The sequence below is a fragment of the Gymnoscopelus braueri genome (genome assembly GCF_963280865.1).
Source record: "Gymnoscopelus braueri genome assembly, chromosome: 8".
Taxonomy (NCBI): domain Eukaryota; kingdom Metazoa; phylum Chordata; class Actinopteri; order Myctophiformes; family Myctophidae; genus Gymnoscopelus; species Gymnoscopelus braueri.
This window is the reverse complement of record NC_137609.1, coordinates 39,551,292-39,576,359: the sequence shown is the minus strand read 5'-3', so window position 1 is coordinate 39,576,359 and position 25,068 is coordinate 39,551,292. Positions and strand designations below refer to the sequence as shown.

The following is a 25,068-nucleotide window of genomic DNA, read 5'->3' as shown; positions in this document are numbered from 1 at the left end:
GTTGTTGTGAACAGAGAAACAGTGAAACATACTGTAATGTTTTTAAAATAAATAGTCCCTAAACTGTTGTTTTTGACTGACTGCTGCAGGTAAAACAAACGATATTTCAAAAAAGATGTCGTTATGTATTGGGAGGACGTTTGATATCAACCTTTGAAACACAGCAGGTAAGTGAAGATGAACGGATAAATGTTCCATTTCTCTTGTCTTGATGGCTTGATTCCATCATGGAGCACATTTTATTTCTGATCATTGCTCTGTTTTCACTGTAAATTAGTTGTCGTGTGAGCGTTGGTGGTATAGTGGTGAGCATAGCTCCCTTCCAAGCAGTTGACCCGGGTCCGATTCCCGGCCAACTTTATGCGGGCTGTTCAATAGTTTCGTACTCCTCAGATAGTGAAAGGTCAATTAATACAGAGGTGCAAATGTTTTATATTGCAGCGGCACTTTATTGGCATGAGAAAATATACGTTTACATCTCCACAGAAAGTGTAAAAAAAAAAACTAAGACATTGAGGACAAATGAAAGGAATTACAGTAATGTGTAAACGGAGCTTTGCAAATAAAAATAAAACTGTCTTACAAAACCACAAATACCAGTTATGTTCTATTGCAGTTACAGTACGTTTTAACAGCGGGCGACTCTCGGGCGATTGCGGGCGACATCGTCCAAAAAGATAAAGAAAATCCATCTTTCATCGCCCCCCCGCCCACTTCGCCCTATCGCCAATAGTTGCCGGCTCTCATAGACATATAATGACGTCGCCCGGCGATCGCCCGAGAGTCGCCCGCTGTTAAAACGTACCGTCAGAGTATACGTAGCCCGTGTTTTTGAAATACACACACAACACATTCATCGCTTTGCTTTTTGTTTATTTATTCATCCAGGCCTTTTAAACATAAATTCTGCGCCCAACGTGGGGCTCGAACCCACGACCCTGAGATTAAGAGTCTCATGCTCTACCGACTGAACTAGCCGGGCCTGTAATGATATGGTAAACAGCTCCCTCTAGTGGGTGTCCTCTGGCCCTACCAAAATAGGGATATTTTAAACAATATAAACTTCTCTGCGAACACTAAAAGCAAGTATTATTCTTTTAATTCTACCGAAAACCGGGATTTTTGTTCACTGAATGTTGAAAACCGGGCATATTAGTGTTTTAGAGATATTTATTCTAGGTTATGACTTTTACAGGGGCCATGTTTCGAATTGCAGCCACCTGAAGGTACTCTTTTAGGGCAGTTTTGAAGGAGAGTAGGGGGTTTACAATCCTTCACAACTTGTCTTTTGGTAGGGCATTCCACATTTTGGTGGCATAGCAAGGAGAACGAATTCAACCCCTTGTTTGTGCCAAATCTGGGTTTGGACGTGATCAGTGGAGCTACCTCTGGTGTTGTGATTGTGGACTTCATTTACGTTTTTGAAGTACTTTGACACTGACAGGTAAATGGGTATCTTAACCTTGTGATGTATCTTGTAGACCAGGCCTATTGTAAGTTGCTGTAGGGGAGAACAGGGTAAGATGAACCACTTTTTACTTATGTTGACCTCTAGGAAAGTCAAATCTTAACATCTACTAAAACTTCAAGATGTCTTCTATCAATTGAAATAATGAGTGTGCATCTATGACAAAGGGCTGTAAAAAATATGGGTTCTCAAAAAAAAAAGTGGTCACGTGGTTCAACTTGCCCCAGGCAAGGGGTAAGTTGGCCACCATTTTGACCTAACCTGGCTAGCTTAATGCTTCAGGCTAATCTTTAGCTAAATGATTCACATGGTTTTATACATTGGAATATCACCAACATGCATGATATATACGTTTAGACCTGGGTACATTTGCTTTAAAATAAAAATTATTATACCAGAAAAGTTTGACCAGCAAAAAACACTTTTTTTTGTGTAGAAATATGCTTATCACTTTGCCCATGTGTCTCTCAACTTCACAGCCAGGTGAAAATGATGGGTGTGTCCTGATGTTAAGGTCACATGACAACTCATGTGTATAGTTTTAAACATACAAGGGGTGGTTCAATTTACCCCGTTCTCTCCTACTCTGTCCTCAACCCTGAGCCATCCGACCTAAGCAAAGAATGGATTTAATTTTTGTTTGGCTTTTCCCACACTTTGTTTTGATGTCTCACTTCCTAATTGATTAATTAGCTCCTGCTGTGTGTTTCCTCGTTATCTTTAGTTTATGTACGTCTCTGGCAGCCAGGCATTCAGTGAGTGAAGGGGGGGTGAGCTAGGCTCAATAATCTTTACTTGCGTGTGGCAGGCTAGGCCTTGTAAAAGAGCTTCAAATGACCAATGGTTCAGTTAATTAATTATCCGTAATAAAAGTTTTGATTACTTACCCTCACATATTCTATGTTTCGTACTTCTGTGTTCCTTAACGTGGCATCCAGCTTCACAAAGTCATCAGTGATGCATCAGCACACGGATATTCCCATTTGAGCTTCATGATGAGTCATGTCGGTGTTTATAGAGAAGGCAGTGAATGTCTTCACTTTGTCTTTCAGTCCCTGATTGTCTCTCTTGGGAGACTTCAGTGCAGTACTGGTGTAGCCTGGTTCCATACCATAGACCCCGCCCACTCTCTGAGTGGACTGCCTCTTGGTCTGGAGTTGTAAATGTGAACCTAGGACTTCTCCGGTACAAAATGCGTTGTCCAATGAGAGGCGGAGGTGGGCGTGGGGATCCCTTAGGACTGGTTTAGGGGATTTCTAATCCCCTCCCCCTTGTAATCCCAGACACTGGAGCCAATTTCAGACTGAAGCTCTACGCAGCTTCAGTCTGATAATCAGGCTAGCACTGGTGTGCAGGGCTGAGATGACGATGAGATGATAATCCTAAACTCCTCTGGGATTTTAATTGTTTCATTCCAGACTCTGTGGAGTCCAGACTGCAGGTGCAGATTAACTCTCCAGACCCAGCCAGTTTCAATGAAACAGGAGGAACCTGAATACTACCCAGACCTCAGTAAGTTCCACTGTCTGTCTCTTTCTTCCCTCTTTCTAGCTTCAAGGTGTTTATTATCACATACACATACAATACATTTGTTAGCTGCACTAATGGAAGTGAAATGATTGTGCTTCAACATCAAGTACAATTAAATACAAATTAAACATTATTGTAACAAATTGTGGTCTATAATATTATTTTTTCTGCCCAGAGCCTCCACACATTAAAGAGGAACAGGAGGAGCCTGATGGGTCAATGTTGACATTACTAGCAGTGAAAAAAGAAGATGATGATGAAGACATCTCTTCACACTGTTCTGAAATTGAAGTTGAACTTGAATCAGACAATGAAGTCACTGAAGACAGTGACGATTGGGGGGAGACAAGTGGAGTTGTCAAAACTGGAGAAAAACATTTCCACTGTAAACAGTGTGACAAGAGTTTCAGTCGGTCAGATGACCTGAAGACACACCAGCGTGTCCACACTGGAAAAAAAACCTTTCACTGTAAACATTGTGACAAGAGTTTCAGTCAGTCATCTAAACTGAAGAGACACCAGCTTCTCCACAATGGAGAAAAATCTTTCCAATGTAAACATTGTGACAAGAGTTTCAGTCGGTCAGACGACCTGAAGACACACCAGCGTGTGCACACTGGAGAAAAACCCTTTCACTGTAAACATTGTGACAAGAGTTTCAGTCATTCATCTAACCTCAAGAAACACCAGCGTGTCCACACTGGAGAAAAATCTTTCCATTGTAAACATTGTGACAAGAGTTTCAGTCGGTCAGACGACCTGAAGAGACACCAGCGTGTCCACACTGGAGAAAAACCCTTTCACTGTAAACATTGTGACAAGAGTTTCAAATTGTCACATCACCTGAAGACACACCAGCTTCTCCACACTGGAGAACAATCTTTCCATTGTAAACATTGTGACAAGAGTTTCAGTCGGTCAGACGACCTGAAGACACACCAGCGTGTCCACACAGGAGAAAAGCCCTATCACTGTATACATTGTGACAAGAGTTTCAGTCACTCATCTAGCTTCAAGAAACACCAGCGTGTCCACACTGGAGAAAAACCTTTCCACTGTAAACACTGTAAGAGGAGTTTCAGCCGTTCATATTGTCTCAAGATACACCAGCGTGTCCACACTGCAGAAAAACCATTCCACTGTAAATATTGTAACAAGAGCTTCAGTCAGTCATATAACCTCAAGAGACACCAGCTTCTCCACAATGGAGACAAATATTTCCATTGTAAACATTGTGACAAGCGTTTCAGTCAGTCATATAACCTCAAGATACACCAGCGTATCCACCCTGGAGAAAAAAAATTCCCCTGTAAACATTGTAACAAGAGTTTCAGTCAGTCATATAACCTCAAGATACACCAGCGTATCCACACTGGAGAAAAACCTTTTCACTGTAAACACTGTAAGAAGAGTTTCAGTCATTCACATGTCCTGAAGAGACACCAGCATGCATGTCCACACTGGGATAAAACCTTTCCACTATATGTTATTCAGATGACTTGAAGGCACACCAGTGTGTCCACACTGGAGAACACTCTTGTTACACTCTTTTTTTTTAAATAAAGGAAAAAGAAAAAGAAAGACAATGTTAACAGTGTGAAAGAATTTCAGTCAGTTTCCACTATAACAAACGTTTCACTATAAATTAGCTCACTGGGAGGATCATATAAAAAATGTCATGGAGATTTATACTGCTCGAGTCTGTAAATTATTTTGGTGTTATTCATTCACATTATAAATTACCATGTAAACCATATAAATTGTATATCAATTGTATATAACTGTTTAATTGACTGTTTTACTAGCATTTTAGAGTTTTTATATCATGATTTGATGTCATTGTGCTGTGTTCTATTACATGCCCAATGAATGGGGCACCATTTCAATTACTTCACTTATTTAATTTCAGTTAACTGAGGGGACAATACTCTGTCATGTATTTTTTTGTATGAATTATGACAGTAATTGATACAATTAATGGAATGGCTATGATCTTTATTTAGTTTTGTTACATTATTAAATTGTGCTGTAAATCAGAATCAGCTTGATTGTCACATCACAGGGTGAAACTAGTTTTTCTATCGTTTTTGTTATTTCCATAGACAAAAAAGAAAGGGAAGAAGAAGAAGGGGGGCAAGGGGGAAGAGAGAGGAACGAAAGAAACATACAAATTATCTATATATTTAGTACCTTATATAAAGGTGTGTGAGCATAGCTGCAGATGTATACTGTACATGATATACTATGGAGTGGACGTTAGTTAAGGTGCGAGAAAAACACACAGCAAAGTCAGCGTGTTGTACATGGGATTAAGGTGCAAAATATCAGTGCGTGTTGACCGCATAATCCACAGGGTAAACTGACACATGGTTTGGTCCGCAAGTAGGTCCATGAGGAAAAGCAAAAGTCTGAGAAGGTCTCAGACCAGCATGCCCACCACCATGCCTTGTTCAGCAGTCTGACGGTAGCCGGGTGGAAGCTGTGCAGAATCAGAAAGACTTTATTGTCACACCTTAAAAACGCTTTACAGTAAAAAAAAAAGGGTGAAATTCATTGGCCAGGGCTCCTCAGACTTGGCTTTGACTACACATCGCTTTTTGTACAGTTCCTGGAGCACGGGGAGCTCGCCTCCCATTATGCGCTCTGCCGATCGCACCACTCACTGTAGGCCTTTCCACTGAGCTGTTGTAGTACAGCCTGAGGATGTGGTGTCCTACTCTGGACTTCTTCAGGCGGTGGAGCCAGTACAGTCACTGCTGAGCCTTTTTCCTCACTTTTGTGGTGTGTGTCTCCCATTTGAGCTCCTCCTCGATGTGTGCTCCGAGGAACTCGCTGACCCTTTCCACTGCAGCTCCATCCCTGGGGTGCTCCAGTGTTGAGGGTCAGGGGGTCAGAGATGTGATTCAGCCTAATCTCACCACCTGATGTCGGCTTGACAGGAAGTCTTGTATCCAAGTCGCACATGCTTTGGAGTAGCCCTAGATCTCGGAGCTTTGTGTCAAGTTTTGCTGGGACAATGGTGCTTAATGTTTAATCATCAGCCTGTACAACAAGTTCATTGGTGGCGGCGACGATGATGCTCATGATGCACCAATTGCACATTATCGCATCCGGATAAGGTCCAAAAAGTACTATCACCGGTTATTCTGTCATTTTGTTGATATGGTAATTGCAAACAGCTGGCTGTTATATCGACGTGATTGCGAGTCACTGTGTGTTCCATGAAAAAAGCAGAAGGATTCGCTTGATTTTCGATCATCAGTAGCACAGGCACTCTGCATGCAAGGCAAGGATATGTCAAGCAATAAGAGGGGGGGGCCTTCCTCTGATCTTGAAAGGGAATGTGAAAAGAAGAGACAGAGAGGTCCAACTAAGGCTATTCCAACACTGGTCCGTACAGATGCTGTGGGTCACTGGCCAGTGGCTAATGGTAGTAGTAGGCAACGCTGCAAATTCCCAAAGTGTAAGGGCCAGACTATGTTCCAATGTTCTAAGTGCAATCTTCACCTGTGCCTCAGCAGTAAAATCAACTGCTTTCGAGATTTCCACAAGTGAAACTGCTTTTAGGAAAACACTAAGGGAAAAGAGAGAGAGAACAATTTATAGTCCAGTTGTTTCTTTCTTATTTCTTTCTACAGGGTATTTGAAATACTGTGATGAAAAGTGCAAATGTGAAAAGTGCAAAGTGCACTGAGGTGCAAACGTATGAGCCGGATTTGTAATACTACTGCAATTAATAAAGGTTTAGATGAGCAACATTTTCTTAACCCATTAAAACAGAGAAAGCATCTGTGTCATTTTGGATTTGTTTAGTTTTTGCTTGCCTGAAAGATTAAAGATGATACTGATGTCAATTCTACAGTGTTTATACTTGTTATGTAGTACACATTGGGATCTGCACTTGCCCCTGGTCCTTAGAACCAATTACTTCCATCAAGTTCATAACACTGGCGATGACTACAAGATATTTAAAGGTAGGGTAAGTGAAATATTTTGGTCAACTCAAAACATAAGGTTTTTAGTTAAAAGGTTAAAGCACTATATTCTGATCTATTCATGGATATAGTGTTTGTTCAATAACCCCCCCCCCCCCCATCCATCTCTCCAGCTCTTTAATAAACAGACAATGACAGACAATTCAGGTGGGTTACAAATTGTCAACCAATCAGGTGAGAGTACCCATTTTCAGCTTCAATTTTATATTGTTCTAGTTCCAATTTTGTCAGCTCATTTCTTAGTCTCATCACTCAACCAACTTCACTTGTTTATCCTGTATGAGTTCTCTCTCCTGATTGGATGAAATTGGTATCCTGACCTGAAAATCTATCCATCACTTGGATTGTTGAGTGGAATCTCTCTGCCTTCAGCCAGATAAACACTGAACAGCCTACACTGCACATTGCAATGATACGGTTAATTTAGCTTGTAGCTGGCATTGTGCTCCCCATTATATTTTGCCTACATGTTCATGTCAAGGACCCCCAAGTTGATATGGTCCCATCCATCTGAAAAGATATTGTGCCAGAGAGAGACCACATACAGAAGATTTTTTTCCTGAAAATGTTTCAAAAATAGCATATAGATCAGCTATTTTCGAATAACCAAAGTATAAAATAAGCTGTTCCTCATTTTGCTGGGGACCTAGCTGTAGTATACAACCCTCGTAGACGTATTTATGATTCTGACGTCTTATGATTCTGACGTCTTCAATCTAGATGTCAGAATCATAAATACGTCTACGAGAGTTGTATACCACTTGGAAGCTATATTTATTTTGATGTATCTGATGTGTGGACACACCGTGGAAATAAACGTGGAAGAACGCAAGCCTTTAGTGAGAGTGTTAGAACAAAGGGAGACAGCAAATCCGAAGGTGATAAGGTTTCCTCCTGTCTTTATTTGTCGACAAGGAGCATCAAATGGTTACTGCAGAAGGGTCCAGAAATAGCAGCACACCGCTGCTCACAAAATCACAGGCATATATACAATAGATTTGAAAAGACGCTCCTTAGCAAAAGCTCCTCCTAGTCCTCATTTTCAACCAATCAGGAGCTGATCCGTCGTGGCCCGAACGGACAGCTGAGCTGCGCATTTATAGTTGGGTAACACAATACATGGAAATCAATTCAGCAATATCTGCTTTCAGTACAGAACCATATTTCACAATGAAGTTTTGTTATTAGATTAATACTTTGCACAATATACACTTTAGAATGATACCAAGAATTACATTCCCATTCATCTGTAAACAATAGTTAACTTCAATGAGGCTTTTAATAACACAGAATCAATTCAAAGTGAATACGTTTTACTTCTCCTGGCTTTTACCTATATTAAAACTACACAGGCCATAGTTAAATACTTTGTTCATTTTAACTTCAGTATATGTTTTCACCAAAAGATAATACCCTCTTTAAAAGTATCTCTGGTATTTCAACCCAGTGATTTAAATAAGTCTGTACCACTGTTGGCTTGTCACCACTGTTCCTAAAAGGGGGTTGTGGAAGTCAATGGCTCCAACAGACATGTTAAATAGATCCACATGGTGCTGAGCTTCAAACGAAGTGAATACAATGAGACAAAAGCTTCTCCTCTAAAGGTAAACACATGTTTCTTTTGTTATCCAAGGAGAGGTGTTTGTCTTGGTTTTCTCAAACACCCCCTGTGTCACAAATGGCCCGGCCTCTCCAGTTGTGTGCCCCTGGAACATTTGACAGATTTCTCTTTTTAACTATTTATGTGTACTAATTAAATAAGTTGTGTTCTGGCTCATTTTTATGTATGACTATGGCTGGAAGATATACTTCACTTTCCAAAGAGGAAAATCGCCTCCTGGATCCCTCTCTTGTTATGTATTGTATGGGAGGACGTTTGATATCAACCATAGAAACACAGCAGGTAAGATGAACGGATAAATGTTCCATTTCTCTTGATGGCTTGATTCCATCATAGAGCACATTTTATTTCTGATCATTGCTCTTTTTTCACTAAAAATTACTCGTAGTGTGAGAGTTGATGGTATAATGGTGAGCATAGCTGCCTTCCACACAGTTGATCTGGGTTCGATTCCCGGTTAACGCAGTGGCTTTATGCTGTTCAATAGTTTCGTACTACTCAGATAGTGAATAGGTGCAAATGTTTTATATTGCAGCTGCACTTTATTGGCATGAGAAAATATACGTTTACATCTCCAAAGAAAGTGTCAAAAAAAAACTAAGACATTTATGGACAAATCTCTCTAGGACCGCTGGGAATCCTAGCCTCGGTCCCAGCCTCACTTATCTGCGAAAAGAAGAGCCTGGTCACGACCTAAAGCAGCGAGTGTCTAGGAAGTCCTGAGTGGACAGGATTTCCGTTTCCCCCGGAAACGATATTTTTGACCAATCACAACACTCGTTTCTTTCACGGAGAATGTTAACAGATTTGTAAAGCATCAACGTCATTTCCTTGGGCGGTACTTCCGCCAAATTCAACCATTTCCGGTTGTCAACTTCCTAGACAACCAACATCCAAGCCCCCAGAGTTGCTGAGAAACATTGAAGCTGCCACCCCAGTGGCCAAAGCTGGAACTGCAGGCGGGGAGAAATACATGCGCGAGCAAAACATACTGAGAGATATTTGTATATATAGATATAAATATGTAAACATATTATACATAAACACATATGCATTTACATATAAATATGCATCTCGAGTGTATTTAATAAATATCTCGCGTTCAATCCTTGACACACGGGCTGCCGTAGAACGCAAAAAGGACACTAGTGCGCATGCTCATAACTCTATGGGGGTACAAAATCAAACCAATAATTCTACTTCCGGCAGGTTTCCGGGTGCTTCAAAACGCCACTGAGCACATTCATTGAAATGATAGCTGGGGGCGGGGCAATCCGCCCTCTAGTTATATTATACCTCTATGCCAACATCCCAGGTCTTGCCCAGCGTGTGGGAATCCCCGTCCCCGACCCTTCTTTGATCAACGAGAGACAAGTACCCATCTGCAAGCTGCAGTCAGGTAGCCTGGTATCCAGCCTGCTTCGCTACGTTCGGCGGATTTTTTTTTCTCTCTTCGCTTATCATAATAATGATAAGCGAAGAGAGAAAATAAAGTCCGCCGAACGTAGCGAAGCAGGCTGGATCCCAGGCTAGCAGTCAGGGGCTTCTCACGAGAGATTCTCATAACCAGTGTTGCCATATTTTGTGAGAGAAACAAGCAACCAGGCCTAGGAAAACCATAGAGTTAAGCCAAAAGAAGCAACTAGGCCACATGAGCACGTTAAAGCTATTATGCATCGGCTATTTGAAAATAGCCTAGTAGTCTATTGGGCTATTTGAAAGAGTTTTTGAAAATAGCCGGTCTACAAGTTCACGTGTCACGATGCGAGCTTGTAGATATGCTATTCCTTTATTTTCATATGCTAGGAAACGAGCCCAAAAACTCGCAACTAACCTGAATATTGAACAATTATCTTTGCAGAAAAAGAAGCCCAAAGTCGCTTATAATAAGCCGACATGGCAACACCGCTCATGACTCAGATACTGCGACTTTCCTCCTATCCGAGGTGGAAAGACTGGTGATGCTTGTTTTTTCCCATCATGCAAAGCGCCTCTGAGAAACAAATTTAATTTTAACGTGTTATTTTATCTGTAGCGTTTTGTTGTAGTATTTAAACGCAGCATTCGATGTGTTATTTTATTTACTCTCAGTAGAGTGTGCATGTTTAAAGTTTTATTATTTCATTTTTTTTTAGAACTTTTCCGTAGGTGCTATGTCAATAAATCATTTCTCTTCAGGTTGCACAGTTCGTTAGTACACTCTTGTTTCTCTTCAGATCGTTTAAATCTTTCGCCTTTTACTAAAGATTTCCGTGGAGAGGAACATTATGAGTATCAACTAATTTTTTGATGCCCTGCCCAACCAGCGGGGCTTCCTTATTTGTATAAAGAAATATCAAAAGACGAGAAGTTGACACAGCAGGTATATACAACAAACTATATACTATGTAAACTGGTCAGACATTGGCCAAATTGACAAATAATGTAAGAAAGAGGCAAAAGACAAATTAAAAGAGCCGATCTTCTGTTTTCATAATATTTATCTCCTACAATTCCAAATGCTTGTCAGGGTGGGGGGGTCCCTGGGGGGGTCCCCGGGGGGGGGTCCCCAGATCAAATATGATTATTTTGGGGGGTCCCCCAGTTTAAATATGATTATTTTGAAGGGTGCGTTTGGAAATTGCGCACTCGCCTATTAGTTTGTATTGGCCAGTGGGCTTAGTGCTGTATTTCCGAACGCCCCCCTTCACCCCCACAATGCACTCAGTGTTGCCATGTCCGCTTATTTTAAGCCACTTTGGGCATATTATTCTGTGGTTGCTTGTAAATATTAGTGGTTGCGTTTATTTTGGGCTTGTTTCTAAAGTGTAGTTGCTTTTTCGGGCTTAAGTTTAGTTGTTTATCTGGGCCTGTTTCTAAAGTGTAGTTGTTTATTTGGGCTTGTTTCTAAAGTGTAGTTGTTTATCTGGGCCTGTTTCTAAAGTATAGTTGTTTATTTGGGCTTGTTTCTAAAGTGTAGTTGCTTGCTTAAGTTATTTGGGCTTGTTTCTTAAGTGTAAGTTGTTTATTTGGGCTTTGTGTTGTTAGAATGTTTACAAAATCTCCTAAAATATTCCACATTTTATTTCAAGATTCTTTGAAAATAGCAGATCTACAAGCTCACAACGCGTCGATGAGACGCGTTGTGACCTTGTACATCGGGTACTTTCAATGTATACACTATACAGTATGGCCTATAGTTAATAAGTGCCCCAATTGCTTCTTTTGTGCTTGTTTTCCTAGACCTGGTTGCTTATTTCTCTCACAAAATCTGGCAACACTGACTGAAAACACACGGTTCAGTATTAAACAGAAATAGTCCCTCAAAACAAAACAGTGTCGTCGTTAAACAGTAGGAGGACGTTTGTTAGCAGCTCAACCAATGCAATGAAACACAGCAGGTAAGATGAACAACATGTTCCATGTGTCTTTGTTGGTCCATGATTTAAAACAGACAGTGCTAGTCCTTATAATTATAAGCACAATCAATCAATCAGTGATGCATCAGCACACGAATATTCCCATTTGTCATGTCGGTGCTTATAGAGAAGGCAGTGAATGTCTTCACTTTGTCTTTTAGTCCGTGATTGTCTCTCCCTTACAGTCTTAAAGGAGGACATCACCCATTTTCAACCTTTCTTCATATAATTGGTCCTCACTAATACTGATGATAAAAAAAATCCACCCGGTCTGTGTCTCATAGGAGGGCTGTGGACACCTCAGAAAACCGCCTACCAGTGACATCATCGTTATGCAGGTTTTTTTTAATAACATAAAAAAAAATTAATATTTGCCTTCCATTATAACATGCTAACTTTCCTCGAATAGAACCCTGCCGTTTCTTTATTAGCTTGGATTTCCCATCGAGGATGTCACTGGTAGGCAGGTAGGTTTCTGAACTGTCCACAGCCCTCCTCTGAGACACAGAGTGAGTAGATAAAAATGGTGCCTTCGTATAATGAGGACCAATTATACGAAGATAGGTTGAAAATGGGTGAAGTCGTCCTTTAAGTGCAGCACTGGTGTGCAGGGCCTTTCTTTCTTTCTTAGTTTTTTTCTTTCTTACAAACGCACCCTGGCAGAGTAGTTTGACACTCCTTTAGAAGCAAATGATTTTCGACATGGGAGGAGTAGGACAAAAGCTCTATGTCCTCCCGTTGGGGGCTCCTCACTGGCAGGTGAGTCAGTAGGATACAACATCAGTGACAACACAGACGTGTGTGGGGAGGAATCAATTGGCATAAACGAATACATTGGGGACAAAAACAGGGTACAAACTACACAATGTTTTAATATAATAGTAATAATACTGATATTGTGAATAACGATAGGCGATGCAGACTTCAAATGATATCAGGATCTTAAAGATGACCATTTAGAATTGTTTAAAACATTTAACCAAAATTCATTAACGGTTAATTAGCCATAACAGATAAGAATAAAATGTACTATTACATTGACTCACACAGGGTCCCAAATGAACACACACCAGGACTGCATTTGCGTTTTGATAGGCCAAATAAGTTGCTCTTTACAAAGTGTCTGTTATTGTCGAAATTGAGTCTAAGAAGAGGTGTTTCTCTTCTTAATTAATCCTAAACTCCTCTGGGATTTTAATTGTTTCATTGCAGACTCTGTGGAGTCCAGACAGCAGGTGCAGATGAACTCTCCAGACCCAGCCAGACCCGTTTCAATGAAACAGGAGGAACCTGAATACTACCCCCCAAACTTAAGTACGTTACACTGTTAATCTTGTTTCCCTTTTTGTATCTTCAAGGTGTTTATTTATCACATACACATACAATGCAGTTGCTAGCTGCACTATGGGCTGTGCAATTATTTTTGCACAGCCCATAGTACAAGTAAATACAAATTAAACATCATTGTAACTAGCCTGGTTCCAGCCGAATCTGCCTTTGCAAAATCGCATCGCACTTTAGCCCTCGGCAGATTAGGTCTGGCCCCCCTCCATAGAGATTCCATTTATCTCCCTCCGCAGTGGTGTGGAGCCAACCAGGGCCCAGTATCCAAATGTGGGCGGGCTTATCACCTTATTTGGAGCAATGACGTACAAGGAAGCACTGCTCTGATTAGTTCGTGAACAAGGAAGCACTGCTCTGATTGGTTTAGGTCTAACCAATAGAGTCCGTTTGGATCTTTTTGTAACCGCCCCTTGGAAAAAAATCGTTGATAGGGACCAGACTAATATCCACGCAGTGTGTCGTGTGATATTGTCTGGCCACGCGAGGCTACATTGTAACATCTTGTGGTCTATAATGTTATTTTTCTGCTCCTAGACATCCTGCACATGGTTGTGTGTAAAGAGGAGGATTCTCCTCTTCGGGAGAGGAACCCCAGTCTGCTCCACGAGGAACCAGAGCCTCCACAGATTAAAGAGGAACTGGAGGAGCTACTTCTAAGACCAGAGGAGCCTGATGGGTCAATGTTGACATTACTAGCAGTGAAAAAAGAGGAAGATGATGATGATGATGAAGACATCTCTTCACACTGTTCTGAAATTGAAGTTGAACTTGAATCAGACTCTGAAGTCACTGAAGACAGTGATGAGTGGGAGGAGACCGGTGGAGGTCAGTCAGCTTTGAATATACACTGCAATCACACAAGACACTAAATGTGGAAGGACAAATATTGTCATTGAAAAACAAGCTGTCCCAGGCTTATCCCAGCTATTTTCAAAGTGGGGTACTAGTATCCCCAGGCCACAGGCAATGATTAATGTATTGTTATGGAATTATTTTCATCCAATAGCACTGTCATTTTGCTCTCTCTATCTATCTCACATGACTGTTGACCACTTAAACCCTACATACTGTACCCTAATCCCCCAGGGCTCGGTAGCCGATAACAAGCTCAAGGTGCGACAAATTGCCACACGTTGGGAGCGTGCAGATTGACTATTGTCGTTTAATGTCCGCCCCAGAATACTAGGGAGGTTAAGGTTCATGTGGTTAAGTATTTGGCTTAGCCAGAAGCGATGGGTAAATATTTCACTTCAAATGTCCTGGTGTAATTTTGATCTTGAACAAGCGATAGTGCATGCACATCCAATCTCTAGTCCAGGTGCTGGACAAACGACAACATTTACAAATAACATATGCACGCTGGTTCTCGGCTCACCTGTTTTTACTGTATATTGTCTCTCTGAGACATCTATGAGTATGTCTATCATCATTGCTACTTGGAGTTGAGGAAATGGTTACACACTTTAACCAATTATTGATTGGTATGAACTCAATTGATTCTATTTGGACTCTGTTCCAACCAGTCAGGTTTTATTTGATTCTCTTTATATGTGTTCCTGATGAAAATCTACTGAAATAGAAACGTAGCATAAGCAGCAATAAATACAAGTTGAGCTGAGAACCAGTGTGCAGTATTTATTTACTTGTGATTTTGATCTTGAATACATTATGTGACTGTGTTGTCCATTCTTTAGAATTAATCTTTTGCACATACTGTATGATGGAGTGTTTACAAGTACTCTCTCTCTCTCTCTCTCTCTCTCTCTCTCTCTCTCTCTCTCTCTCTCTCTCTCTCTCTCTCTTTCTCTCTCTCTCTCTCACATACTCTCAGGAGTGATCTCCCTGTCTTCCCAGACTCAGGTCTTCTCTTGTTCTGAGTGTCCATACACCATCACATCACAGGTCCTCCTCCAGAAACACATCAAGAGGAGCCACAACGACCTCTACTGCCAAATGCTGAGGAATGGACAGATCCCCTCAGCAGGCTGCCAGCAAATGACCAACTCCTTAACCAGCAGGACACAAGGAGACACTGACCAACCAAGATCTTTCAGTCATCATCACTTAACCAAGACATTAACTGAACTAGGAGATGGTAAGACACATCAGCTGATTGTCACAGAAAAGAAAGCCCACATCTGTAAACACTGTGACAAGAGTTTCAGTCAATCAGAAGACCTGATGAGACACCAGAATGTCCACACCGGAGAACAACCTTTCCACTGTAAACAGTGTAGCAAGAGTTTCATTAGGTCATACAACCTAAAGAGACACAAGTGTATCCAAATTGGAGAAACACCTTTCCACTGTAAACAATGTGACAAGAGTTTCAGTAAGTCAAATGACCTGAAGAGACACCAGCATGTCCACACCGGAGAAAGACCTTTCCACTGTAAACATTGTGACAAAGTTTTCTTTCAGTCAAGTGACCTGAAGAGGCACGAGCGTGTCCACACTGGAGAACAACCTTTCCACTGTAAACATTGTTTCAAAAGTTTCTCTCAGTCAGGTGACCTGAAGATACACCAGCGTGTCCACACTGGAGAAAAACCTTTCCACTGTAAAGATTGTGACAAGAGTTTCAGCCAGTTAAGTGGCCTGAACAGGCACACACTTGTCCACGCTGGAGGAAGATCTTTCCACTGTAAATATTGTGACAAGAGTTTCATTGCGTCACGTAGTCTGCAGATACACGAGCGTATCCACACGGGAGAAAAACCTTTCCACTGTAAAAACTGCCACAAAAGTTTCTCTCAGTCATGTGACTTGAAGAAACACCAGCGTGTCCACACTGGAGAAAAACCCTTCCACTGTAAACATTGTGACAAGAGTTTCAGTGTGTCTGCTCACCTGAAGACACACCAGCGAGTCCATACTGGAGAAAAACCTTTTCACTGTAAATACTGCGGGAAAAGTTTCTTGCAGTCAAGTAACCTGAAGACACACCAGCGTGTCCACACCGGAGAAAAACCTTTCCACTGTAAATATTGTGACAAGAGCTTCAGTGGGTCTGGTATCCTGAATACACACCTGTGTGTCCACACCAGGGAAAAACCTTACCAATGTAAACATTGCGACACAAGTTTCAGCCATTCAGGTGCCCTGAAGAAACACCAGTGTATCCACACTGAAGTAAAACCTGTCCACTGAAAACAGTGTGGCAAGAGTTTCAGTGAGTCAAGTTGAGTTAAAATGATGTGGGAAAAACTGTTCCAGGCCTAGAAAAGGTTTGGAATTAATCAAATGTTTTGGAAAGTACTTCACTATGTATTGTTTTTGGCTATTGATTTTGTTCATATAAACATTTCTTACTCACGCTAAATGTGTAAAATGATACAATGTAGTGCTGCGCTGCATAGTCTGGGGGAGTGGTGTAATATACCGTAAATTTCGGACTATAAGCCGCGACCTTTTTCCCATTTTTCGACCCTGCGGCTTATATAACGGTGGCTTATAGTGCGAAAATTACGGTATATAGACGTCACTCACGTCAGTAACAAAAACCGGCGCTGGTTGACGATCTTGCCTAGGGTGCCGGGATGGCCAGAAACGCCATACACATTTTGCAACAGATGCCTCTGGGATGTTAAAGTTTACAAGGAGTGCAAGCAGCATTAGTGCTTGCATCATAGAGGACACTTCTCCCAACTTTTTACTTTTTCAAATTATTATAATCTTAATCAAAATAATAATAAATATTATTGTTGTTTTTGTTTCTTTGGAACTCGAATGCTACCTATTGATGAATGCAGATATATGGACTTTTGTTGAATTTAGATTTGAAAGCCCACAACTTTGTTACTTAACTTATTTCTATCTGTACATAAAAAGGAAAAAGAAAATCTAAACAATGGCAAGGATATGTAAATATTGTAAACTGAAATGAACAATGAATGAATTGCAATAAAATTGATGAATAGGAACATAAGCAGCATTTGGAAAAAAAATCTGGGGTGCACACTCAAAAGGCTGAGTAGATGTGAAAATTACCCCAGAAGTTAATACCCCTTTAACCACTTAAGCTCCAGCATCTGTGTTCTGCGGAAAACCTTCGCTCAAAATAGCCGATCTACAAGCTCACAACGTGTCGCAATGTGACTTATTGTGAGCTTGTAGATCGGCTGTTTTCAGCTAAGATATGTAATGTAGAGTGAAAACAGAAATTATACTAGTATGGAGCCCTGCGGGACAATATGTCTTGGTATTCATATGTTCTTCTCTACTTGTGTCTCACAGTATCCTCTTGTTGAAATTAACTTTATAGGAAAACCAACAACATAACTGATTTAAAACCTCTATCCATCCTTACTTTTTAAACTGATGAATGGGACCAATGCTGACGTTCACTCTTAAGTCAATGCAAGATTAGTAAAAAATAAAAAATAAATAAAAAAATATGAATATGGATGCCATAATGAGACTTGTACTCCAGTGTAATATGCCTTTGGTGGTGTAGCAAAACACCTGGCATGGAATTTGGAATGGAATTTTGAGTTTACTGCATGTTTAGATACAAGGGTATAAACCATTCCATAATATATGCTTCACTTTTGCTACATTGCCTGACTTGGGCTGACTTTGTAATTGTGTTAATGTAGCTGTTACAATTCAGGTCTGAGTCCAACTACACCAATGGGTTTTTGGCTTAGTTGTACAGCTTGTTAATCAGAGAAGTGCCCAGTCTTCCGCCCCAAAATCCACCCCAGTCTTCTCCCCAAAAGGTGCCCAGTCTGCAAAGGAAGAAAGAAAGAAAGAAGTGAGTGAAGGTGCCCACTCTTCTGGTTACCTTGTAGTCGTTGATACACGATGGGCACTAGTACCCAAGATCAACAGTGGGTGGCAGCAGCAGTACGTTAGCCTGGCGTCTCGTCTGCCAGAAACTCAGAAGAATTCCCACAATGCAGTGCTGTGTTTGTTGTTGTGAACAGAGAAACAGTGAAACACACTGTAATGTTTTAAAAATAAATAGTCCCTAAACTGTTGTTTTTGACTGACTGCTGCAGGTAAAACAAACACATTTCAAAAAGATGTCGTAATTATGTATTCGGAGGACGTTTGATATCAACCATTGAAACGCAGCAGGTAAGTAAGTGAAGATGAACGGATAAATGTTCAATTTCTCTTGATGGCTTGATTCTAGCTGTAGTATACAAACCTCGTAGACGTATTTATGATTCTGACGTTAAAACCTCAGAATCATAAATACGTCTACGGTTGTATACTACAGCTAGCTTGATTCCATCATGGAGCACATTTTATTTCTGATCATTGCTCTGTTTTCACTGTAAATTAACTACAGTGCGAGCGTTGGTGGTATAGTGGTGAGCATAGCTGCCTTCCAAGCAGTTGACCCGGGTTCGATTCCCGGCCAACGCAGTGACTTTATGCGGGCTGTTCAATAGTTTCGTACTCCTCAGATAGTGAAAGGTTAATTAATACAGAGGTGCAAGTGTTTTATATTGCAGCGGTACTTTATTGGCATGAGAAAATATACGTTTACATCTCCAAAGAAAGTGTAAAAAAAATAAGACATTTATGGACAAATGAAAGGAATTACAGTAATGTGTAAACGGAGCTTTGCAAATAAAAATAAAACTGTCTTACAAAACCACAAATACCTAGCCTGGCTCCACCCCCTGAATCGGAGTGAAACGAAATGAAAATTCAGGCTAACAAATACCAGTTATGTTCTATTGCAGTTAAAGTATACGTAGCCCGTGTTTTTGAAATACACACACAACACATTCATCTCTTCGCTTTTTGTTTATTTATTCATCCAGGCCTTTTAAACATAAATTCTGCGCCCAACGTGGGGCTCGAACCCACGACCCTGAGATTAAGAGTCTCATGCTCTACCGACTGAGCTAGCCGGGCCTGTAATGGTATGGTAAACAGCTCCATCTAGTGGGTGTCCTCTGGCCCTACCAAAATAGGGATATTTTAAACAATATAAACTTCTCTGCGAACACTAAAAGCAACTATTATTCTTTTAATTCTACCGAAAACCGGGATTTTTCTTCACTGAATGTTGAAAACCGGGACATATTAGTGTTTTAGAGATATTTATTCTAAGTTATGACTTTTACAGGGGCCATGTTTCGAATTGCAGCCACCTGAAGGTACTCTTTTAGGGCAGTTTTGAAGGAGAGTAGGGGTTTACAATCCTTCACAACTTGTCTTTTGGTAGGGCATTCCACATTTTGGTGGCATAGCAGGAGAACGAATTCAACCCCTTGTTTGTGCCAAATCTGGGTTTGGACGTGATCAGTGGAGCTACCTCTGGTGTTGTGATTGTGGACTTCATTTACATTTTTGAAGTACTTTGACAGGTACATGGGTATCTTAACGTTATGATGTATCTTGTAGACCAGGCCTATTGTAAGTTGCTGTAGGGGAGAGCGGGGTAAGATGAACCACTTTTTACTTATGTTGACCTCTATGCAAGGAAAAATGAGATGGAAGTCAAATCTAAACATCTACTAAAACTTTAATTGAAATAATGAGTGTGCATCTATGACAAAGGGCTGTAAAAAATATGGGTTCTAAAAAAAAAGTGGTCACGTGGTTCAACTTGCCCCAGGCAAGGGGTAAGTTGGCCACCATTTTGACCTAACTTTAGCTAAATGATTCACATGGTTTTATACACCAACATGCATGATAAGTTTAGACCTGGGTACATTTACTTTAAAATAAAAATCATTATACCAGAAAAGTAAAAAAATAACTTTGAACAGCAAAAAACACTCTTTTAAAAAAAATATGCTTATCACTTTGCCCATGTGTCTCTCAACTTCACAATCAGGTGAAAATGATGGGTGTGTCCTGATTTTAAGGTCACATGACAACTCATGTGTATAGTTTTAAAGATACAGGGGGTGGTTCAATTTACCCAGGGCCAGAGGTTCATCTTATCCCGTTCTCTCCTACTCTGTCCTCAACCCTGAGCCATCCGACCTAACAGTGAGCAAAGAATGGATTTCATTTTTGTTTGGCTTTTCCCACGCTTTGTTTTGATGTCTCACTTCCTAATTGATTAATTAGCTCCTGCTGTGTGTTTCCTCGTTATCTTTAGTTTATGTACGTCTCGGGCAGCCAGGCATTCAGTGAGTGAAGGGGGGGTGAGCTAGGCTCAATAATCTTTACTTGCGTGTGGCAGGCTAGGCCTTGTAAAAGAGCTTCAAATGACCAATGGTTCAGTTAATTAATTATCCGTAATAAAAGTTTTGATTACTTACCCTCACATATTCTATGTTTCGTACTTCTGTGTTCCTTAACGTGGCATCCAGCTTCACAAAGTCATCAGTCATCAGCACACGGATATTCCCATTTGAGCTTCATGATGAGTCATGTCAGTGTTTATAGAGAAAGCAGTGAATGTCTTCACTTTGTCTTTCAGTCCCTGATTGTCTCTCTTGGAGACTTCAGTGCAGCACTGGTGTAGCCTGGTTCCATACCATAGACCCCGCCCACTCTCTGAGTGGACTGCCTCTTAGTCTGGAGTTGTAAATGTGAACCTAGGACTTCTCCGGTACAAAATGCGTTGTCCAATGAGAGGCGGAGGTGGGCGTGGGGATCCCTTAGGACTGGTTTAGGGAATTTCTAATCCCCTCCCGCTTGTAATCCCAGACACTGGAGCCAATTGAAGCTCCACGCAGCTTCAGTCTGATAATCAGGCTAGCACTGGTGTGCAGGGCTGAGATGACGATGAGATGATAATCCTAAACTCCTCTGGGATTTTAATTGTTTCATTCCAGACTCTGTGGAGTCCAGACTGCAGGTGCAGATTAACTCTCCAGACCCAGCCAGTTTCAATGAAACAGGAGGAACCTGAATACTACCCAGACCTCAGTAAGTTCCACTGTCTGTCTCTTTCTTCCCTCTGTCTAGCTTCAAGGTGTTTATTATCACATACACATACAATACATTTGTTAGCTGCACTATGGGAAGTGAAATGATTGTACTTCAACATCAAGTACAATTAAATACAAATTAAACATTATTGTAACAAATTGTGGTCTATAATGTTATTTTTCTGCTCAGAGCCTCCACACATTAAAGAGGAACAGGAGGAGCCTGATGGGTCAATGTTGACATTACTAGCAGTGAAAAAAGAAGATGATGATGAAGACATCTCTTCACACTGTTCTGAAATTGAAGTTGAACTTGAATCAGACAATGAAGTCACTGAAGACAGTGACGATTGGGGGGAGACAAGTGGAGTTGTCAAAACTGGAGAAAAACATTTCCACTGTAAACAGTGTGACAAGAGTTTCAGTCTGTCAGAGGACCTGAAGAAACACCAGCGTGTCCACACTGGAGAAAAACCCTTTCACTGTAAACATTGTGACAAGAGTTTCAGTCAGTCAGGTAACCTGAAGACACACCAGCTTCTCCACAATGGAGAAAAATCTTTCCATTGTAAACATTGTGACAAGAGTTTCAGTCGGTCAGACCACCTGAAGACACACCAGCGTGTCCACACTGGAGAAAAACCCTTTCACTGTAAACATTGTGACAAGAGATTCAAATGGTCACAAAACCTGAAGACACACCAGCTTCTCCACAATGGAGAAAAATCTTTCCATTGTAAACATTGTGACAAGAGTTTCAGTCGGTCAAACGACCTGAAGACACACCAGCGTGTCCACACTGGAGAAAAAACCTTTCACTGTAAACATTGTGACAAGAATTTCAGTCAGTCATGTAACCTCAAGAAACACCAGCGTGTCCACACTGGAGAAAAACCTTTCCACTGTAAACACTGTAAGAAGAGTTTCAGCCGTTCATATTGTCTCAAGATACACCAGCGTGTCCACACTGGAGAAAAAACATTCCACTGTAGACATTGTAACATGAGTTTCCGTCAGTCAGGCCACCTGAAGACACACCAGCGTGTCCACACATCATCAGAACTCATTGTGTGACAGAATTAATTAATTAATTAAGTCAGCCAGTGCCAGTGTTTTTGAGCATTTTTACCAGCCTTTCAAGAGCCACAGAATATATCGCTCCAGGACGATTGACACGCCGAGTGTCGCAAAAGACAGAGGAGTGTGCTTCCATCAGGTAAAAAAAGTGTGTCAACCTTCCGTTCTTTAGTTATTGGCTGTTGATTATAGGTTGTTCTCGACAAATATGCAGAAAAAAACAAGAAAGCAGAGAAGAATCCTTTAACATTAGATCGGACAGGGCTGGGTTTGTTGTGATCACTTCATTTCCGGGTATACTCTTCTCTGGAAGTCATAGGATCACTCATAGGTTGGCGAAGATTGCCATCCAGCGTAAATACTGAAAACACTGTTTTGACGTGTTACACGTCATTGGTTTGGAAACATTTTTCGTGTTACAAGTCATTGGCACTGAATGAGTTAACACAATTTGTTCGCCATTACTAACTGCATTATTAATAATTCAATCAATATGTTTATGTTGAAACGCCACCATGAGGCAGAGATTTGTTATTACTACAGTATGTGTACCCATATTATCTCTATAGTCATTTGATCAAGACGCACGTGTCACATTTTTCATTTTCCATGCTGATTGGCTACAATTGGCTTTCAAATTTAGTATGAGTGGCCCGTTTTGCACAAAATGCTACAAATCTTGAATGTAGTGTCCGATTTCCGATTGTAGCATTTTGTCACTACTGCTAAATTTGTAAGCCAATCGTAGCCAATCAGCATGGAAAATGGAAAATGTGACATAGGTCTTGAACAAATGACTATAGAGATAATGTGTACCGACAAGCATGAGGTTTCGACAAAATCTGTATAGCAATACAAAAAAACTTGTTTTGCAAAAGTCAACCTCATGGTGGCACTATAACAGATCAATAATTTGGGATCGAGGTTCTTCGATGGCCTTGCAAAGTTTCACGTTAAAGGAGGGGTTCACCCAAAAAATGACTTATTTTCTATCAATTGCACACCCTATGAAGCCTTGAATCCATGGATTCTTTTTTGTTTTTTTGGCATTCCTAAGCCAATAATTTGATTCCCGTCTCCTACCGGCTAATGTATCCGGTAGGAGACACAAAGTAGATTATTTGTGTCTCCTACCGGAAATACACCCGGTCATCAAATTATTGTCTTAGGAATGCCACAAAAACAAAAATAAATCCATGAAATCAAGGCTTCATGGGGTGTGTAATTGATAGAAAATAAGTAATTTTTGGGGTGAACTCCTCCTTTAACATATTATGTTCTAGAAAATACCAACATGTCTAACATTTTCACAGAAAGAAATAGTCTACATGTTAGCCCTTTAGCTTCCATTCCCCGGAAGACCTTAGTTAGGTGTTACATGTTGATGCAGGGGGGGGGGGGGGTTGCAAATGCTTGAAATGTACCATTTTCATAAGCAAATGTTTTTTTTAACATACTTTTCCTTGGTGTTGCAAATTGAAAATTGGGTCAAAATGACCCAAAGACCCTATAGGAGGGTTAAACAGCTGTATGTTGGCTTGGAGGTGGATAGACAAGCACAAATACTATGGATATTTGTACTGCTCATGTCAACAGAGGCCTCCATTTGGACTTGTTCTTTAGAGCAGCGGTTCTCAAAATATGGGTCGCGACACAAAGTGGGGTCGTGGGAAGGTACCGTTGTGGTCGCGCATTAGCAACCGTCAAGAAATGGTAAAAGAAAAAAAGGAAAGTGAGGTAGTTGTGGCGACGACCTCACTTTTCTTTTTTTCTTTCTTTTTTTTCAACGTGAAGAGGATGGCCACTTGACTCCTCATACACACACAGCTCCACCTCACAACACTGACAGAGATCAAGCAGCAACACAAGACAACACACACACACACACACACAGGCTACTCTGATAGCGAGAGGGTACAAATACATGGACCACGCCACTGTGTATATTTTAACCAGCAAACAAAATAAGTCTCCGATCGACATTTGAGTCAACAAACCGTTCAATTTACAGATTGCGATGTAACATTACCGAGCGGGGAGATCATTCTCACAGACAGACAACCAGGGTGATGGGGTCGCCAAACAATTCCCTCATAATATGGGGTTGTGGTATACGTTTGAGAACCCCTGCTTTAGAGACTTTAGAGCTCTTTTGTTTTCTCCTTTTAAATCCTCACATTAATTTGTTTTAAGTGTTAACGGTAACAATTATATATATATATATATATATATATATATATATAATGCGATTACATGTATTGCTAATTATTTATTCTATAAATGACTATTGTAAACCATATACATTTGATATGATAAAACGTATTTTTTTCTAGAATGTTACAGTTTTTATCTTATGGTTTAATGTAATCTTGCCGTATTACATTATTATAGTGTGATGTGATTGCAAATTAAAGGCTATGCTAAAAGTACCGTAGTACACACACACATAAACATGAGCTACAGTATGATGTCTTAACATTACTCCATTTGTCTGGAGGCAGGAAGCAGAATCACCTTTATAGTCAGTATTAGTCACATCACACCATTACAAATTTAAGTGGGTGAGATTTTTTTTTTTACTAGCTCAACGTTTGCAGTTACAGGAAGAGTTAGAAAAAAGAAAGAAAGAATAGAAAAGAAAGGAACACGGAACAAGTAACAGGCTGTATGTTTGAGTTAATTTAGGATCCGCATTAGCTGTTACACCTGGCAATAGCCCTAGAATGTCTGTGATCTTACATACATTTCAAGTATTCCAAATACACAGTCATAGATCGCTCTCGGA

At 40.6% G+C, this 25,068-nt stretch overlaps 3 protein-coding genes across 4 annotated transcripts in view; 2 read left to right on the top strand and 1 right to left on the bottom strand.

Annotated features, from left to right (window-relative positions):
* Nucleotides 1-25,068, bottom strand: part of LOC308089991 (platelet-derived growth factor receptor beta-like) — a 376,796-nt gene that overhangs the window by 87,212 nt on the left and 264,516 nt on the right. The gene's annotated exons all lie outside the window — the stretch shown is intronic.
* On the top strand, nt 22-5,041 carry LOC308090254 (uncharacterized protein). Its single transcript, XM_080435326.1, has 3 exons — nt 22-167; nt 2,887-2,980; nt 3,174-5,041. Exons 2-3 carry the CDS (start codon nt 2,944-2,946, stop codon nt 4,499-4,501), a joined length of 1,365 nt encoding a protein of 454 aa, XP_080291452.1. The 5' UTR covers nt 22-167; nt 2,887-2,943; the 3' UTR covers nt 4,502-5,041.
* On the top strand, nt 18,298-22,523 carry LOC308090475 (uncharacterized protein). Of its 2 annotated transcripts, XM_080435672.1 has the most exons (3): nt 18,298-18,438; nt 21,111-21,204; nt 21,397-22,523. In XM_080435672.1, the coding sequence occupies exons 2-3, from the start codon at nt 21,168-21,170 to the stop codon at nt 22,278-22,280; spliced, it is 921 nt and encodes a 306-aa protein (XP_080291798.1). In that variant the 5' UTR covers nt 18,298-18,438; nt 21,111-21,167; the 3' UTR covers nt 22,281-22,523. The 2 variants fall into 2 exon arrangements, with proteins under 2 accessions (XP_080291798.1, XP_080291799.1); XM_080435673.1 differs by lacking the exon at nt 18,298-18,438 and having other exon boundaries at nt 21,086-21,204.